Below are 17,876 nucleotides of genomic sequence, written 5' to 3' on the forward strand. Positions count from 1 at the left end.
GGCAAAAGTCAGTGGAAGCTTTTAGTTTTTAGATAATATTTAGTATGTCTAAGCATATTCTAGGGTGATTTATGTATTATACATAAACTCCCTGTCATAAAGATGGATTCTTGTAGTCGAATGCTTGAGACATCATTAGATTTTAGTAGGACAAGAAGCTTGTTGTCGTAGATTGTAGTGTGATTAGTTATAAGTTAGTTTTATACATAACGTGGCCTGTATGAAATACTTGTTGTTAAGTTTCTATTGTAATAAAGTTTATATCCGCTCTTGCTGTCGTATTTTCTTTTCCTCGTAACTGAAATTGTTTCCAGGTGAATTTCCACACACGGGTATGATCCCCATTGGGACATGATAACACACCATTGATTTGATGTCCCTAAAGTTCTGGATTTTAAAAGCTACATAAACAGGGAGGGAACTGATTAGACGGTTAACTCACCCTGTGTATTGTCACTGATAACAGTGCCTCGTGCCAGTGGGCAAAGGTCGCTTTCTTGAGGGCATTGTACAAATATCTGGCATAGGGTTTCAGGCAAATTTGTTTTTGCTCGAAAAACTCCCAGTTTACCAGTTACTCTCCATGTTATTTAGCAAACAGGGATCACAATATATATATATATATATATATATATATATATATATATATATATATATATATATATATATATATATATATATACATTCATTCAGCCATTTCGCTGTTCTACAACTGACTGCAAATAGCAACAGACCACTGGGTCCTAACAGCCCTAACGAGGCTGTTTGTGATAGTAGTAGAGAACGGAAACTTATGGATGAATGTGGTAGGAGGAGAATGGTACACTTTTTTTTTTAGGGGGGGGGAGGGAAGACCTGTAGGCTCATTGTGTAGGTAATTAGATACAAATAATTGAGTAGTGGATTTGAGGGGAAACATCTATCAAGATTATGCTTAAACGTATTTAGGTACTACTTTCCACGTCTTTGATAGGAATCGTTCCGTGTGTTAACAATCATGTTGAAGAATAAGAACTTCGTCTCATTCCAGGTAAAACGTTTGCCCACAGTCTAAATTCCATTAGTACGAGTGATATCAGACGAATCTATCCTTAAGAAGCTACTTCGATCGAGATAATCGAAACCATTGATATAATTTTGAATACCTGTATTGAATTAGATTTTGGGGTGTTGATTGTTTCATCTTGGAAGGTGTCACTCGCTGGTTTTTTATATACTGTACTAAGTACACAGATTTACCAATGAGTGTGTTTACATAGAAGCCCTGTGTGACTCTTGTGAAGATTGAAATGAGTTTAGACTGACAATTCCCTTGAACGATATATTTTTCACACGATAAAGTTATCAGCGCAACAGACAATCTGACTCGAGTGAAATCGTTCACTCGATCTATTGCGACTTTTTCTGTATATAATAGTAATATCATAAAACTCAAGTTTATATGTATAAGAACAACCAGTTATCGAGCGGTGGTTCCTGCGATGTCACACTAGTTGTGCAATGCATCATCGCTTCCCTGTTACATTTTCAACCGAATATCAGTGATTGCAGGACTACCTAGGAAAGTAGAGGACTATGATCATATGTATGTTTTCACTTCATTTTGTATGTCAAGGTTATGAGTTGCAAAGGTTAAACGTTATTCTGTATTTCATTACTTTGTGTTTCCAACGCACTTCCTATCACGAGGATAAATTGGGCAGAAAACAGTATCGTACTGAAGATGACCAAAAATATGCAGTTAGCCAATGTGGTCGCCATATCAGATCATGCCAACAGACTATCAAGTGATAAGATGATATGGAAATGTTGGCCATTCTCAGGCGTGTCGTCTACACGAACACACAATACTCCCGTTCGAGGATTACGGAATTTGATTTCTTGATCAGTTTGGTATCTTTACATGGCGTTCCTCTTGCAATCATATTGCAAGCTGTGTAGCGTTTTTTTTTTTTTTGCCCTTCTGAAAATTGCCTCTTAATGTAGAAATGCAGTAGAAAATGTGAAAAATATGTGGTCAAGAAATCGTGTGAGCATTTCACAAATTCAAGACTTACAGGATGTATGACACTTAAGATGCATGACATGATTAGGGTTGGTGAAGACCCTCTTGTATAATAGCATGGTTGAAGGAACACACAAATTATATAAAAAAGTAATTAAAGGCTGAGAACAAAACGCAATGTTAGTGATGGCACCAGAAGATCAGGCTGTCATTGACTAGTACCAGTATTAGGCACGGTCTTGATGAATCTTCACATACATACATTTAAGGCTAAAAGTACTTCAGATAATGCCAAGCGAATGTTTGCTGATGGTGTATGCATGGAGGCGTTCGTCTTTCTTTACAGTCAACTTAATGTAGAAACTGATAAATTGAGATGCACTTACATGCCGATTTTTCACTTTAGTACATTGGATGTTGGGTTTGAATGCGAGTTAATTAGGCGGCCTTATACCCATGACCTACCACATGTAAATGGGAAGTGTTATGGAACGTATAAACATAGGATACAAGGTTTTTGCACAGCTGAAGGTTTATGACTAAAGCAGAGTTGAATCATTTAACGAAGTAGCTCCCTTCCATTCATATATTCTTTCGTTATGTATCGACTTTAGTTTTTATTATTATTATTTTGCTTCGTCGCTGTCTCCCGCGTTTGCGAGGTAGCGCAAGGAAACAGACGAAAGAAATGGCACAACCCACCCCCATACACAATGTACACACACACACGCAAATATACATACCTATACATCTCAATGTACACATATATATACACACACAGACACTTACATATATACCCTTGCACACAATTCACACTGTCTGCCCCTATTCATTCCCATCGCCACCTCGCCACACATGATATACCATCCCCCTCCCCCCCTCATGTGAGCGAGGTAGCACTAAGAAAAGACAACAAAGGCCCCATTCGTTCACACTCAGTCTCCAGCTGTCACGCAATAATGCCCGAAACCACAGCTCCCTTTCCACATCCAGGCCCCACACAACTTTCCATGATTTACCCCAGACGCTTCACATGCCCTGATTCAGTCCACTGACAGCACGTCAACCCCGGTATACCACAACAATCCAATTCACTCTATTCCTTGCCCACCTTTCACCCTCCTGCATGTTCAGGCCCCGATCACTCAAAATCTTTTTCACTCCATCTTTCCACCTCCAATTTGGTCTCCCACTTCTCCTCGTTCCCTCCACATCCGACACATATATCCTCTTGGTCAATCTTTCCTCACTCATTCTCTCCATGTGCCCAAACCATTTCAAAACACCCTCTTCTGCTCTCTCAACCACGCTCTTTTTATTTCCACACATCTCTCTTACCCTTACATTACTTACTCGATCAAACCACCTCACACCACACATTGTCCTCAAACATCTCATTTCCAGCACATCCACCCTCCTGCGCACAACTCTATCCATAGCCCACGCCTCGCAACCATACAACATTGCTGGAACCACTATTCCTTCAAACATACCCATTTTTGCTTTCCGAGATAATATTCTCGACTTCCACACATTCTTCAAGGCTCCCAGGATTTTCGCCCCCTCCCCCACCCTATGATTCACTTCCGCTTCCATGGTTCCATCCGCTGCCAGATCCACTCCCAGATATCTAAAACACTTTACTTCCTCCAGTTTTTCTCCATTCAAACTTACCTCCCAATTGACTTGACCCTCAACCCTACTGTACCTAATAACCTTGCTCTTATTCACATTTACTCTTAACTTTCTTCTTTCATACACTTTACCAAACTCAGTCACCAGCTTCTGCAGTTTCTCACATGAATCAGCCACCAGCGCTGTATCATCAGCGAACAACAACTGACTCACTTCCCAGGCTCTCTCATCCACAACAGACTTCATACTTGCCCCTCTTTCCAAAACTCTTGCATTCACCTCCCTAACAACACCAGAAAATTCTTAGTCCAAAAACCAGCAATCTTTTATTTCCAAAATCATAGCAGCCCCATACAATCAACTTGATGAAGGGCAGTATTAAAGTACCCTTCTTTTCTTCCTTTTCGATACTATTTTAAATTCAGGTCTATTTGGTATAGTAAAGCTTGAACTATTACTGTGAAAATGAAATTTAAATAGCACTGCAGCCCTATATTCAAGTAAATAGGTCAAGCCAAGGAAATGCTAACTTTCTCTCCATTGTCCTAAGGAACTTCTTTCCTAAATTCATTATGTGCCAGACACTTACATTAGTACACTTCCTTAAAATGGAAATTAATGAGTTCCATATCAGAACACTTGCAAAGTCTTAATGATACTATTGTAGGATACGAGATAGACACTTGTGTAAAATCCGTTTATTTCATAAAATAAGTCACTAAACAAAGCATGACGTCTGCCTTTTTTTTCCAGTGAAAATGCAACATGAACCTTACAAAAATGGCATAGCTATGTAAATATTTGATCTACGTTAGTTACACCACAATCAGCTAATGTATGATAGCTAACTGAAGCATCATCAAGAAATGCTACACCAGAAGTAAATCTTTTTTTACCCTTAACACTTGATACATTCATAATCAAGTTGAAATTTGAACGACTTAAAGAATATCTCAGTATTTGCGACCATTAGTTTCATTGTTTTACTGCAAACTAATGAAATTAAAGTACATGGATGTTCATAGTCAATTATGCTTTTCACTGTATTCATGATTTTAATGAGAAATAACAAGACAGTATTAAATGATACTGATGGTCAACAACGGCAGATTTTAATCAACTGTCTGTTTAGGTAAAACCTTGCAGCTTCCAATTATATTTCCTTTGAATTATCACATTTTGTTACTATAAGCTTCAGTTACCTGTAGACAGTTTTGTAAACATTCATATTTACTTTTGAAAATTATATATATCTTTCTTATATATCCAACAGTAAACCCTGATGTTGCTACCACTGAAAAAAACAGAAAGATACTTTAGGCTTTTATGTGTGGGCCATCACAAAAAGTAATAACTAAAGCTAACAAGTGTGATACCATTTTTAGGCACTCCATATACCCAGCTAACAAACCATACCTGATGAAGGTCTCACAAAACATGATGGAGAATCATGCCTTACAATGGGATGACAGTAATGTATACTCTTCAATGTAAATTCCCTGTGTATATATATATCCTTTCCTCTAAGCATAAATGCTATAGAATAGAGAAAATACAGTAGTATAATTCAGATCATACAACCTAACTTAGCCTTAGATTACCTATAATATGATGGTTATTGTGGAATATAGCACTAGTGGTTACACTGCATGTGAGAAGTCACTTTCAGCAAAGCTGTATCATTGTCACTGGAGGGAAAGGAGTGCAGTCTTGTCAAGGACCTTCTTGCCCCATAGATGATCATTTCCCTGCTCCTGAATGAATGCAGCCTCTAAGCAGCAGGAGCCCCATAAAAGGGAACCTGGGGTTGTATGATAATAATACACAATATACCAATATACCCTAACATGGGCCAGGAACCCACTTGTTAAGTCCAAAGAGCAATATGAAAAACAAGGTTGACTGTGAGCTGGCTGCCTTGTCCAGAACTCTAGTAAGGGCCCATAAGATTTCTAAGTGACAATACTAACCACTGTACCAGAGGCCTCTCATTTACATGCATGTGTCCCCTACAATCTACATATTACAGGAAGAGTTTTACACACGTTACAAAGTTTCTTCACGTAGTTTATATCCCATGCCTCGGCCTCAAATACACAATCATGTACAATGCATAAATACACATGCTTATACCAGGTGCCCATTCATCAACAACCTTGAAAATGAAGGGTGAACACCAGGTTGACTGCAAGATGGATGCCCTGACTGAAACTCAAAACCAGGCCAGAGATTTGTGATTTGCAATGTTAACCATTGCATTATGGAGACTAACATGCGTGCACATGTGTATGCCAGCATACGCATGCATAAATATGGTTCTATCTACGAAATAATTTCATAACCCAAGCATAAGTCAGTCACATTAATCAAGTCTACACAATATTAATGTCTGACCACAAATATTTCAGATAAAAGGGTAATACACTCCTCTGGCCCAGATAGCAGTCTCTTATTTCTGCCACACCTACATGTGGACTGCTGGCATTCTGTCCACAAATGTACAATCTCTCCTTGTCAAACAATACACTTGAAAACACTCGAGTCATAAATCTCATTCTTCATAATTCTGGAGTTTCCCGTGAGCACTATGTGCTATCCCTAACTTTAAGCAATTTGGCAGGAGCAATAGATAAAAGTTGTAAGTTGAAACATTCCACAGGAGCATTAAGCAGAAACATTAGGTAGAAGCAGCAGGTAGGAACATCTGGTAGTAGTAGTAAGTTGGAACAATAGGCAGGAACATAAAGCAGAAGCAATCAATAGGAACATCAGGTAGAAGCCTCAGGAAACACTACACTAGAACTGCCCTTTACCAGTGGCCTGTTAAGCAAGAGGCATGAAAGGCTAAGAGGCTGCACTGGAGTTCGTTATGGAGACTCAATGGCTGTGGCAACCCCATTGAGGGAGTTCCCAGAGTGAACAGGCTTCAGAGATATAGATGGAGAGAAATACTACAAATACTAATCATCTGACCAATGACAGTGACAACCATCAAGTACAGTAAATCTTGATTCTGTTCTTGAGTCATCATCCCTCCATTAAGTACATGACCATACCATGATATGTGAATACAATACAACATACTGAGTTCACAACCTTAGGCTGGAACAAAAATGCATATCAGACATTGGGAAGCGATTCACATGAAGCTAACATGGCTTTAGAGATATTGGAGATAACCTTAAGCAAAGTCAATATACGAATTATCCTAAAGGCTTGAAACCTATGAGAAATTATTCAAAGTATTCACATACAATAACTTTATTAAAACAAGCCACTCAAGGAGTTGTCTAATTTCTTTTTAATTTAGAGAAAATTTGCACTTTTTGTTATCAACAAACTAGAATATACAAATCAATTACTATTACGCCTAATATATTATATGACATCAGATGAGGCCATTCTTGTTTCCAGCAGTGCTACCATATAATGGAAGTTTCATGATTTATGACCTTGCACCAATGAGTTCAGTCAACAACATCTATTACAACCTTACTTCTAAAATGATTCCATCAGTAAAACATAAAATTCCTGATTGTTGGTAAAACATTCTTTTTGAAGTGGGTAATCTTGTTTTATACATTATACCACACAAGCCAGTTAAGCATAATATTAACAATATCAGTGATGCATCTTTTAAAAATATAATTCAATTGCAAACTTCTCTACCCTACCCTACCAATTCTTTTAAATACTACAACAATCAGCAACAGTATAACTGAACTTGTAAAGTTCTCTACCCTACCCAACGTTACCAATTCTTTTAAATACTACTACAACCAGCAGAGGTATTAATGAACTTCACCTGCTTGAAGTTATGCTACAGGTAGAAAGTCACCTATGGTGAGGATGTAGCACCATCTGCTGATGAAAGGGAGCACAGCCTTGTTGAAGGTCTTTTCCCTCCACAGAAATCCATCATTTTCCTACTACTGGAAGCAGTGCAGCCTTGAAGCTACAGGAACCTCCAGAGAAAGATGTGGAGATATAAATAATGATAATAATAATTTTTTTCATACTTTATCACCATTTCCCACATCAGCAATGTAGCATGAGGAACATAAAAAAAGAAAGGCATCATCCATTCACATCTTTTCTCAACCTGTCATGTGTAATGCAATGAAACCACACATCTACAATCAGGCCCGACAGACCTTTTCATGGTTTACCCCAGACACTTCCCAGAATAATAACAATAATAATTCAGCAAAGGTGCCAATGAAATTCACAAGTTTTCCTTAAAATGAACCATGGAATGTTTATACTTAAAAACTCTATGAAAAAACAATCTTTACAGGAGTTTTAGTCAACAGCAATCTTAAATCTGCATCAAGGTCTAAGTACAAAAAATTATGATGATATGTACTGCAAAGGGGATATCCAACTTTACATGTCTATGCCATTAGTAACTAACAATAAATACAATACAATGAAAATTATTGACAAAACTGCAAGATGACAGATAATTGCATTCACATTATAGGGGTTTCACAACAAGCTGCAGTATTCTTTTGTACTTATAAATATCATGTCTCTCCATTCCTGAAACAACCACTATCAACTAGCACCAATAAATCTATAATTGATCAGGATAGCAAAAGTATACTATTTCTAGCCCTTGTATTCATATTTCATAAATTCAACCTCATATATCTAGATCCTATATCCTTATACCAACAAACACCTGATCATTTACCAGATGAAAGCAAATTCTGAAGGTGCCAACCTTGTCTTCAATCTCTGAAGAATACCTCAGATAAAGCATATGAGCAGCTGTTTACCTTCAAATTAATTTCACTTTTGCAAAACAAAGGTTCCCAGCCTTTTATGAGTGATATACCTCTAACTTTCTTTACTTTGGGGACCAGTACTGTGCATCTAAAACTTCAGTTGGAACAGTATAATATTTTGAATTATCATATATTCTGACAAGCCACTCTGTGTACTTCAAAATCTGCAATTCCTAAAACCCAGTACTTGTGAAGGTACACTGAGCTGATAAAGCTCCCAGCCCTTCAACAAATATGTAAGCATCTACTGCTACTTCAGCCTACATTGTACACCTATCCTCTGCATAACAGTAGCCAATTTCCAGAATTATCTTTTCTCATTCCTGTCAGCTTTTTCCTGCCTTAAGATCGTTCATAAAGGCAACAAGAAAGTGCACTTATTCTGTAAGCCTAACTTTTGTACTTCCTCTAGTTTTTGCCTTTCAAATGTACTGTACCAGCATTCACTATTACTTCTTTTTATTTCAAGTCCCCCATTTCAGTATAAAAACACTTAAAACTGCTATTCATTTTTTCTATTTCTTCTAAAGTGGTAGTTTGCACAATGATAATAACAATACTACTCTTATCTCATCGTACTTCAAGATTACTTTAGTTTCAGAGGTTTATTACACAATGTATTCTTATAATTTCGTTTTCCTCTAAATGTGCCTATCAAAAATAAAAAAATAATATATGGGTTAAAGAATTATGAAGATTCTGTGACAAGCATGATCCAATAACAGTTAATGTAAAACATAATCAGTTCCAAGATCAAATAAAGATTTTGCAAGTTCCAATAGCTCAGAACAAAAGTTGTAGCATATTACTTCAGTGATGACCGTCATACAAACATACCTCACAATACTTATAGCAGAAACTGTTGTTTCAAAGCATGACAAAGGTTAAGGAATTTGGATGAAAAAATGTGAAAACAACATAATCTTAACTTACACAAAGTGCATATCGCATTAGTACAAACATTCAAAAAGATTAAACATGCTAAAAAGAAAATATAAAAGGTACACAACATATGATAGACTGATTTATTATATGAATGCAATTACACAAAAATTATCTGTTTTAGACAACAAAAATGATAAATTTCATAAGAATGTAAACTTCAAAAATCATTACCACAAACATTGAAGCATTCCTTACTCCAAGATAACCAAAAGAATTTCAATCAAAAACTTTGTACAAATCTATTTATCATAAAAAAGTTGCCATCATTTCTATAACAAGAGCGTGAAAATCTACACATGATATCTTCTACATCTAAGTCCAAGAATAAACTATATCAAGTATGTGAGCAATGCAATCTCTAAAACAACCATATGCCCCTCATATTCAACTTTGTTAAAAGTTACACTTCATCTATGCCATCTCTCACTTCTCATATGACATGACCTTCTTGGCAAGAGAGATCAGCCTAATCCAGGCCGCCTGATGAGACAGGTAGATTGTATCCATGGACCGTGAATCTAGAAAATTACCACATTATTAGAAATGTCCCATATACATTCAGATAAAAAGTTTACGTTTCCAAAATGCTTGTGATGAATCTTTCAGTAATAAAGCAATTCCTAATTCAATCCTCTTTCAAATCATTAAACCATTAGTTTGGTAGTACCTGCAATTTACAAGAAAAATCTGAAATGACTGAACAAAATGGTATTACTCACATACATCAAATTATCACAAATGTACAAAACTGCTAAACCCTTGAGGTCATGGGAATAATATATGGGATTCTAGTCGTACTTGAGATGTATGATATAATATTTTCTATTTCACGTCTCATTTATGTCTAAGTGTACCCAATTAAACATATAAAGATTTGGTCAGTAACAAATAATTTGTATGGCAAGTTCCATGGAGACTTCCTGTCCCTATTCTAGGCAGAGTATTTAATCACAATGCTACAGTTATCAAAATCATCAACTGTTTTCAATGCTAGGGGCATAATGGCTTCACATAAATTAAAATTAATCTTCATAGATTTCACACATCGACTATGTTTTCTACCACAAAAATCAAGGACTTACAAATTCTCACAAAATACTACCAAAAATATTTTGATAAGGTTACTTAAATATATTCAATATACTGCATATCTAAAAATACAACACAAAGTGAGTAAATATGCTCTCATAAACACAGTGAAAGAAGACCTCAATATGATTATTATCAAGGAGAAAATAAGGCTAAGGATTCTGTATATGAAAGACTCGGGAGTTGACATCATCCCTAACATGTCACCAGTCTCACATTTTAAGAATCTTAAAGGAGAAAAGCTGTCTGCTGGCATATCAAAAAAGCTTCAAGTATATGGATAAGAAAATATATTACAAGCTGTCCATAATCATAATAAGACCAAAACTAGAATATGGTTCTCAAGCTTGGTCATTGCATGTGAAGAGGAACAAAGAGCAAACAGCATAGGTCCAGAAGGGAACAACAAAAATAGACCAGCATTATGACATCAGAACTAAAGGGAAAGGGTAGAAGCCTTAAATCTGCCCACCAAGGAAGAGAGAACAATGACCTAATCATAACCTTTAAGGTTTTAAAGCAGTTTGATGATGAAGACAGTAAACATTTCTTTGGAAGATGTTGGGATAAGACAACCAGATGACATAACATGATGTTATGCAAGAAACTTGTTAAAAAGGTACAGGCGTATTACAGTGGTGAAGGACTGGAATAAACTGAGAGGATCCTGTAAATGTTGATAGGATACAGAAGGTTGAAAGGTTGTAAAACAGCAGAGACTGTTCAAGAGATGGGGCACTACGAGTGTAAGACTCCCTCACCATACAGTGAAAATAATTACAAACACACTCTCTTACTTTTTTTCCAAACATGTTCACCATTTCCCCCATGAGCAAGGTAAAGTCAAGAGAGATGACAGAGCCTTACAAGGGAAAATTCCCCAAATGGCTCCTTTGTTCCCACCATATCTTCAGGAGCAAGGAAATGTAAGACTCCTTTGGACTGAGATATTCTTTCATAAGACTGCACTCCCTAACATTACAAGACAATGATACAGCCTTGTCAAATGACTTTTTATTCACAAATGGAGTCCAGTGAATATATCTTTCATATTCATAATTATCCCAGGACCAATTTTTATGAAAGTCCTAGTGTTACCCTAGACCTTTATAAATGCTTCTAAAGCCCAACACTGCACTACTTCCAGTAACAGGAAACTGTAAGACTCCTTTGTTGTGAGAAGATCTTTGATGAGACTGTACTCCACAAGATACAATACACGTACAATGTAACCCCGAGGAAGTAAAGTCCAGTAACACCTGTAAACACACACACACACACACACACATATATATATATATATATATATATATATATATAATATATAATCCTCCCCTCTCATTTTTTTTTTAATTTTCCAGAAGAAGGAACAGAGAAGGGGGCCAGGTGAGAATATTCCCTCAAAGGCCCAGTCCTCTGTTCTTAACGCTACCTCGCTAATGCAGGAAATGGCGAATAGTATGAAAGAAAAGAAAAAGATATACATATACATCATCCCTGGGGATAGAGGAGAAAGAATATTTCCCATGTATTCCCTGCGTGTCGTAGAAGGCGACTAAAAGGGGAGGGAGCAGGGGGCTGGAAATCCTCCCCTCATTTCTAATTTTCCGAAAGAAGGAACAGAGAAGGGGGCCAAGTGAGGATTTCCTTCAAAGGCTCAGTCCTCTGTTCTTAACACTACCTCACTAACATGGGAAATGGCGAATAGTATGAAAGAAAAAGAAAGAATAAAAATATATATATATAAATATTATCCCTGGAGATAGGGGAGAAAGAATACTTCCCACATATTCCCTGCGTGTCGTAGGAGGCGACTAAAAGGAGAGGGACCAGGGGGGGCTGGGAATCCTTCCCTCCCATTTCTAATTTTACAAAAGAAGGAACAGAGGAGGAGGACAAGTGAGGATATTCCCTCTAAGACTCAGTCCTCTGTTCTTAATGCTAACTTGCTAATGTGGGAAATGGCAAATATGTATGAAACAAAATAATATATATACTGTGGTGTGAGTTTGAATAGCAAAGGTAGCTAGCAGATTGGTGGTTATGGCAACAAAGAACATGAAACCAAGACTGGAAAATATCTAATCAGGAGGAAGAGTTTGGAGACAGCCAGAAAGATGATCTACCTGTGGTGGATATATGGTCATGCCCAGATCAACAGTATACAGCTCTGCAAAGAATACCCTGTGGGTTACAATGTTAGAACATTAATCAAAACCTGCCCATTTCTGTGTTTTCATCAACCACCTTTACAATAATATGTATATATACTTTTTTTCATACATATCCGCCATTTCCCGCATTAGTGAGGTAGCCTTAAGAACAGAGGACTGAACCTTAGAGGGAATATCTTTACTTAGCCCTCTTCATCTGTTATATATATATATATATATATATATATATATATATATATATATATATATATATATATATAACGATCAGATATAAACTTCCTTGAGCATGCATACTGTGCTGATTATCATAAACATTTTCCATCTTTTCCAGATGTCAATCTTCTGAGGAGTTTTTGAATACTGTACAGTCATGCACCACAGACATTCATCAACCCTAAGTGAAACAAGCTCCACAGTTGCTGCAACGTCGCTCCCTCATGGCCAAACAGCACAAGATACCAATGGGGAAAAACCAAAATGCACAGCATAAACCAGCCAGTGTGAAATCCTCATCTAGTACGCCTACCTGAAAAAGACAACAAAAAATGAGTAAAATGAGTAAACATTACAAAAAGTATTAGGATTTTCACATAAACAAATTCAAGAGACAAAGTAACACATACCAATTAATGATCCACATTACATTTCAAGCTTAGATACTGGCATAATATAAAGTTGGGTAAATGAACAGTACGTGTTGGTCTTGTTAATATCTCTGTGGGGTCTATCTCGGCAAGCTCCACTTTGTCTAGATATATATCACTTATATCAAGGGTGTGGTTTCGGTGCATTATACATAACAGCTAGAGACTGAGTGTGAACGAATGTGGCCTTTGTTATCTTTTCCTAGCGCTACCTCGTGTGCATGCGGGGGGGGGGGGGGGGGGGGGGAGAGAGAGAGAGAGAGAGAGAGAGAGAGAGAGAGAGAGAGAGAGAGAGAGAGAGAGAGAGAGAGAGTAGGTTATTATTTCACATATGGCGGGGTGGTGACAGAAATGAATAAAGGCAGCAAATATGAATTATGTACATGTGAATATACGTATATGTCTGTGTATGTATATATATATGTATATGTTGAAATGTACAGGTATGTATATGTGTGTGTGTGGACGTGTATGTATATACATGTGTATGTGGGTTGGTTGGGCCATTCTTTCATCTGTTTCCTTGCGCTAATGTGGGAGACAGTGACATAATAAAAAAAATCAATAAATAATCAAGGGTTCAGGATGAGATATTGAAGTTTCAATATCAGTCACATGTTCCTACTGGCCCATTCTCTGAAGAGTAACATGCAGCACTGGATATGAAGCTGGACAACTTCCTATTCTTACTCCTCCTGCTCCATCATCTATCCGTATGTTCTCGTCGCTCCAGATTCAGAATTAATCCTTAACCTCTTATCTATCACTGCAAGAAGACTATATCTAATCACTGTATATCTATCACACTAAAATTAAGTAAATGGTATCACTGGGCTTACATATATGCAATCAACCATACTTCTAATATTCAACTTTCATTAAAAGTCCTACACCTTCTTTCATATAACCCCCTATAACCTTTATCAAACCTGATCTCAGGCCTTTAACTCCACAACGATCAAATTTTCCCCTTTCTTTATTAGCTTACATAACTCTAAACTACTTAAGAAACTATTCCATCTGCTTATTAAATCAAGGTCTCACATGCAAGTGCTCTCTCTCTCTCTCTCTCTCTCTCTCTCTCTCTCTCTCTCTCTCTCTCTCTCACACACACACACACACACACACACAGACAAAAGGACCCACAACCACCTCATAGTATCAAAAACAGAAACAGCTACACTAACTGACTCATACTTCATGAAGCTGAACAACTCAGCATACTACATTTGGCTGTGTTGTAAATACCACCTTCACCATATGCAGAAGAAATCAAGATTGAAACAAAAAGTATCTCTCTGTTGAACTAACCACAGATAAGGTTACTTGAGCTTCCAGGCCTGGGCCTCACTCATCAGTCTCCCTAAAGTTAACACTTTTTATGTTATAGAAACATCTGTGCTTCCTCAGGCATTCAAGCTTCAAAAGACCTATATCCACAGTGAAAGAAAAATTTTGCCTACACTTATGTAAACCATTTCTTCTTTAGATAATACTTTTTCTCAAAAGTGAAAAAATGAATTTGAAAATGTGATTTTTCAAACCAGTCAGTAAATCAAAGATTGTGAATAACAAGAAAATTTCAGTAACAGAATGGAGAGAATATTGATGTATAATTCAAGTGAAGCACATTGCATCTTATGTTGACACAAAGTTCAATGCTAGACATTTGTGAATACATACCCGGCATGCAGGACATCCTCCAACAACAATCACATCAGCAGCTCGAACTGGGTTCACTACCACTGGAATAGCTCCATATGATGGCTGCTGAGAAGTGATTATTGTTGTGCTACTGCTTGCAGGGTGAGTGGTAATGAAACCAACTGGAGGAGGTGGTGGCGGCATTTGTTGGTAAGGTGGAGGAGGACCCACTGAAAGCACATAGAATATTCACATCCTTCCAGTTTTCAAAGAATGTACAAAAAACTAAAGACAAAATTTTCTACCAAAAACCTGTAAGCACAGAATTTCACCCTGGTTACACATACCTAATATATTACAGTATATCATGCTACAAGTTAGATCTGGTCAAGGTACATAAACACACTACAGAACTGCTTCCTTTTAAGTCTTTCAGATGAACTTACTTGGGGGTGAAGGCCCAGCAGCAGGGTTGTATGGAGGTGGTTTCTCAGACATCCTGAACTGGGTATGGTTTAATGCTGACCACGGTTCTGGTTCCTACGACAGCAAGCCTAACCAAACTGTTGGGAAATAATGATTATTGCTCTCTTCAATAACCAATATCTTATCTACAACAGAGAGCATGCATATATATCTGTCTAACCATTACCCCTTGACTTCAATCCATGAATCAAGAATATACAACCTCTTAGCTTGCTTATACATATCCTCAAGAGAACAAAACCATCCAAACTAATTCAAGCAGTACCTAATTCCAAATGATACTGATACGCAGACAGAAACTAAAATCTTCATCCTCACAAACAAAATGCCTCCACTACAAACAATTTATCATCATAAATAACATTCTCATCTGAAATACCTTCCGGCCTTAACAATGTATTCACCAAATTCATGGTCAAACAATTTCTTGCACCATCAACCATACATCCAAATACTCATCCCAACCCATTATCTTCGATGCATCCTAAATAACCGATCAATGTTGAATAAATTCTGTGCTCGTCTCTTTCTAAATATTTGTCCTCACTCTTTATCTTTCTCACACCTTCATTATTCACAAAAAAAAAATCTAAATTCCAACCATACTATGTAGGGAAGCTATCTCCACTGCAAAAGACTCTTGGGGTTGTACATCCACACGTTATTTGAAACAAGCATTACACTATGAAGGTTCCTGTATACACTATACATATTGCACAAATTCAACCTGTTCAGTGCACTATTTTGCCTTTTTCTTTCTCTTATTTTGGTTAAGTAATCAATTTCTCTACTAAGTTAGTCTACTGTTTCAATGAATTTCAATAAATGTGCAACCTTTCCTCATGAAGTACACTTTCTCCATTAAGAAATGGAATAAAACAAGAAAAAGTAGAAAATTACATAGTTCATGCTCCACTACTCTTATCGTACTTTCCACATATAACACATAACACTTCAAATCAACATCACCAAACACCAGAGTTAAAAACTACAAGAACGTGTACTTTCCGTACTTCACTATAATGACCTGGTTTATCTATCGTGATAACAACAAAAATAGAACGTTTCTGGGTCCTACAGAATCTCATATCTAAGATTTCATCACATAAGAATCTCGAATTCACCCTGTCTAACCCAAGTCAAACTGAGCTGTGCTTACCAATACCGAAGCATCCATCTGGAAGTATTTCGTTAAACAATTTACTAAGACAATATCAATGTGAGGTTTTCTATCATCGCCTCATGACGCACTATATCTTCAAGGTCTCATAACCTAATCCCTCCTCTTTACACTATGGGTCTCGCTTCCTTAAAAGATTATTCAGTACTCACCAGAGATATGTATAATACGGTTAACCAAGACAATCCTCGACAATCGTGGAAAACGTATTGAAATACAGGAACTTCACACGATCATCGTCATGTGAGTCTGACATACAGCTGGTGTTATGGGGCGAGTCTCGGTGGAGACGTAAACAAAGCAGTTATTTCTTCATGTAGCGGTATTTGGCAACTTGATTACCAGCTTGAACATTTACTCAACAGATGGCAGTCATACATCTATATTCATTTTCGCCTTCCTATGTTTTCAAAAATATGTATATCCTTTTTATATACTTGGTTGACGTTTCCCGCGTTAGGGAGGTAGTACCAAGAACAGACGGAGAAAGGCCACATTCGTTCACATTTAATCTCTAGCTGTCATGTGTAATGCACCGAAACCACAGCTTCCTATCCACATCCAGGCCCAACAGACCTTTTCATGGTTTACTCCGAGAGTATCACATGCTCTGGTTCAGGCCATAGACAACACGTCGACCCTATTATACCACATCGTTCTAATTACTCTCCCTTGCACGTCTTTCATCCTCCTGCATGTTCAGGCCCCGATCGCTCAAAATCTTTTTCACTCTATCTTTCCACCTCCAGTTTGGTTTCCCCGTTTTCCTTGTTCCTTCCACTTGTGACACATATATTATCCTCAGTCATTCTCTCCATAGGTTCAAATCATTTCAGCACAACCTCTTCAGCTTTCTCAACTAGACTCTTTGATGACCACATTCCTTTATCCTTTCATTACTTACTTGATCAAACCACCTTGCACTACATATTGACCTCAAGCATTTCATTTCCAGCACATCCACCCTCTTCCGCACGACCCTATCTATATATAGCCCATGCCTCGCAACCATATAATATTGTTGGAACTACTATTCCTTCAAACATAGCCATTTTTGCCTCTCCGTATAACGTTTTCTATTTCCTCACATTCTTCATTACTTTCAGAACTTTCGCCCCCTTCCTCACCCTATGGCTCACTTCCGCTTCCATAGTTCTATTCTCTGCCATGTCGTTTTCCAGGTACCTAAACCACTTCACTTCCTCCAAGCTTTCTCATTACAAAAAAACTCACACCCAAGCAATTATATATATATATATATATATATATATATATATATATATA

The 17,876-nt window shown here is 37.2% G+C and overlaps 1 protein-coding gene across 2 annotated transcripts; it reads right to left on the reverse strand.

Moving 5' to 3' along the window:
- Positions 1-4,323: 4,323 nt before the first annotated feature.
- Positions 4,324-16,876, reverse strand: LOC139763818 (membrane protein BRI3-like). Of its 2 annotated transcripts, none has more exons than XM_071690110.1 (4): positions 16,745-16,876; positions 15,373-15,489; positions 14,966-15,156; positions 4,324-13,164 (listed from the first exon to the last, which is right to left on the reverse strand). In XM_071690110.1, the coding sequence occupies exons 2-4, from the start codon at positions 15,422-15,424 to the stop codon at positions 13,033-13,035; spliced, it is 375 nt and encodes a 124-aa protein (XP_071546211.1). In that variant the 5' UTR covers positions 15,425-15,489; positions 16,745-16,876; the 3' UTR covers positions 4,324-13,032. The 2 variants fall into 2 exon arrangements, with proteins under 2 accessions (XP_071546211.1, XP_071546222.1); XM_071690121.1 differs by lacking the exon at positions 16,745-16,876 and adding an exon at positions 16,572-16,694.
- Between the last annotated feature and the right edge of the window lie 1,000 nt (positions 16,877-17,876).

Source organism: Panulirus ornatus, chromosome 3 (assembly GCF_036320965.1).
Source record: "Panulirus ornatus isolate Po-2019 chromosome 3, ASM3632096v1, whole genome shotgun sequence".
Classification (NCBI taxonomy): Eukaryota; Metazoa; Arthropoda; class Malacostraca; order Decapoda; family Palinuridae; genus Panulirus; species Panulirus ornatus.

Excerpts from the sequence above, each read along its gene's own strand:
- LOC139763818 (XM_071690110.1), bottom strand. The coding sequence starts at position 15,424 with ATGTCTGAGAAACCACCTCCATACAACCCTGCTGCTGGGCCTTCACCC. Across the intron at positions 15,157-15,372 it reads TGCTGGGCCTTCACCCCCAA|TGGGTCCTCCTCCACCTTAC; the intron begins GTAAGTTCATCT and ends ATGTGCTTTCAG. Across the intron at positions 13,165-14,965 it reads GAGGATGTCCTGCATGCCGG|GTAGGCGTACTAGATGAGGA; the intron begins GTATGTATTCAC and ends TGTCTTTTTCAG.